Source organism: Eimeria mitis, genomic scaffold (genome assembly GCF_000499745.2).
Source record: "Eimeria mitis Houghton genomic scaffold, Emh_scaff9582, whole genome shotgun sequence".
Taxonomy (NCBI): Eukaryota; Apicomplexa; class Conoidasida; order Eucoccidiorida; family Eimeriidae; genus Eimeria; species Eimeria mitis.
The window spans coordinates 1-1214 of NW_013577077.1; the positions used below are offsets into that span (position 1 = coordinate 1).

Below are 1214 nucleotides of genomic sequence, written 5' to 3' on the forward strand. Positions count from 1 at the left end.
TGCTGCTATTGCTGCTACTGCTTTTGTTGCTGTTGCTGCTGCTGCTGCTGTTGCTGCTGCTGCTGCTGCTACTGCTTTTCTTACTGCTACTACTACTGCTTCTGTTGCTGCTGCGACTGCTGTTGCTGCTGCTGCTGCTACTGCTGCTGTTGCTGCAGCAGCAGCAGCAGCAGGCATCGCCCCCTAAACCCTAAACCCTAAACCCTAAACCCTAAACCGCCCCAATACAAAAAACAAAAACAACAAAAATAAATAAATAAATAAATAATACAATCATATTAATAAATATATTTATATATAAATAAATAAAAACAAATATAATATAAATAAAAAACAAAATAAAAATAAATATATTTATATGTACATAAATAAAAACAAATAAAATATAAATAAACAACAAAATAAAAATAAATTAAAAAATATAAAATCGTTAAAATGAAGAACAAAAACCACTGTTGCTGCTGCTGCTGCAGCTGCTGCTGCTGCAGCTGCTGTTGCTGCAGCTGCTGCTGCAGCTTCTGTTGCAGCAGCTACTGTTGCAGCAGCTACTGCTGCAGCAGCTACTGCTGCAGCAGCTACTGCTGCAGCAGCTACTGCTGCAGCAGCAGCAGCAGCTGCTGCTGCTGTTGCTGCGTGTGTGTTGTTTGTGGTGCTGCAGTTGTTTCTATCTTTAATACTTAATTTGCTGTTGCTGCTGCTGCTGCTGCTGCAGCAATAAGTGTTGCTGCTGCTGCTGCTGCTGCTGCTGCTGCTGCTGCATAATCCCATGCTGCTGCTGCTGCTGCTGCTGCTGCTGCTGCTGCTGCTTAGAGATATTATAATCTTCCTGAGCAAACGCCAGCATCTGTGTATTGAGCTGCTGCAGCTGCTGCTGCTGCAGCTGCAGCAGCGCGGAGAGGTCTAGCAGCAGCGACTGCAGCAACAGATATTCTTGGCCTGTTACTCTTGCTGCTCTTTCATATATTTTGCTGCATTTTATTATATCTTCTGCTGCTAGCATGCGAATATTAAATAAATTAAATACACTCTCTCCTCCTGCTGCTGCTGCTGCTGCTGCTGCTGCTTCTGTTGATGGGTCTGAACCTGCTGCAGCAGCAGCACCTGCTGCTGCTGCTGCTGCTGCAGCAGCAGCAGCAGCAGATGTTTCTCCCTCTTCGTGTATAGATGGCAACCAACCTCCTGTTGGTGTCTTTTGTCTTTTTGCTGCTGTATCT

General features: G+C 44.6%; 1 protein-coding gene across 1 annotated transcript; it reads right to left on the reverse strand.

Annotated features, from left to right (window-relative positions):
• Positions 1 to 670: 670 nt before the first annotated feature.
• EMH_0097620 (uncharacterized protein) lies at positions 671 to 1000 on the reverse strand (the record flags this gene model as incomplete). The annotated part of the gene is made up of 1 exon (XM_013502573.1): positions 671 to 1000. The coding sequence occupies one exon, from the start codon at positions 998 to 1000 to the stop codon at positions 671 to 673; it is 330 nt and encodes a 109-aa protein (XP_013358027.1).
• Positions 1001 to 1214: the final 214 nt, after the last annotated feature.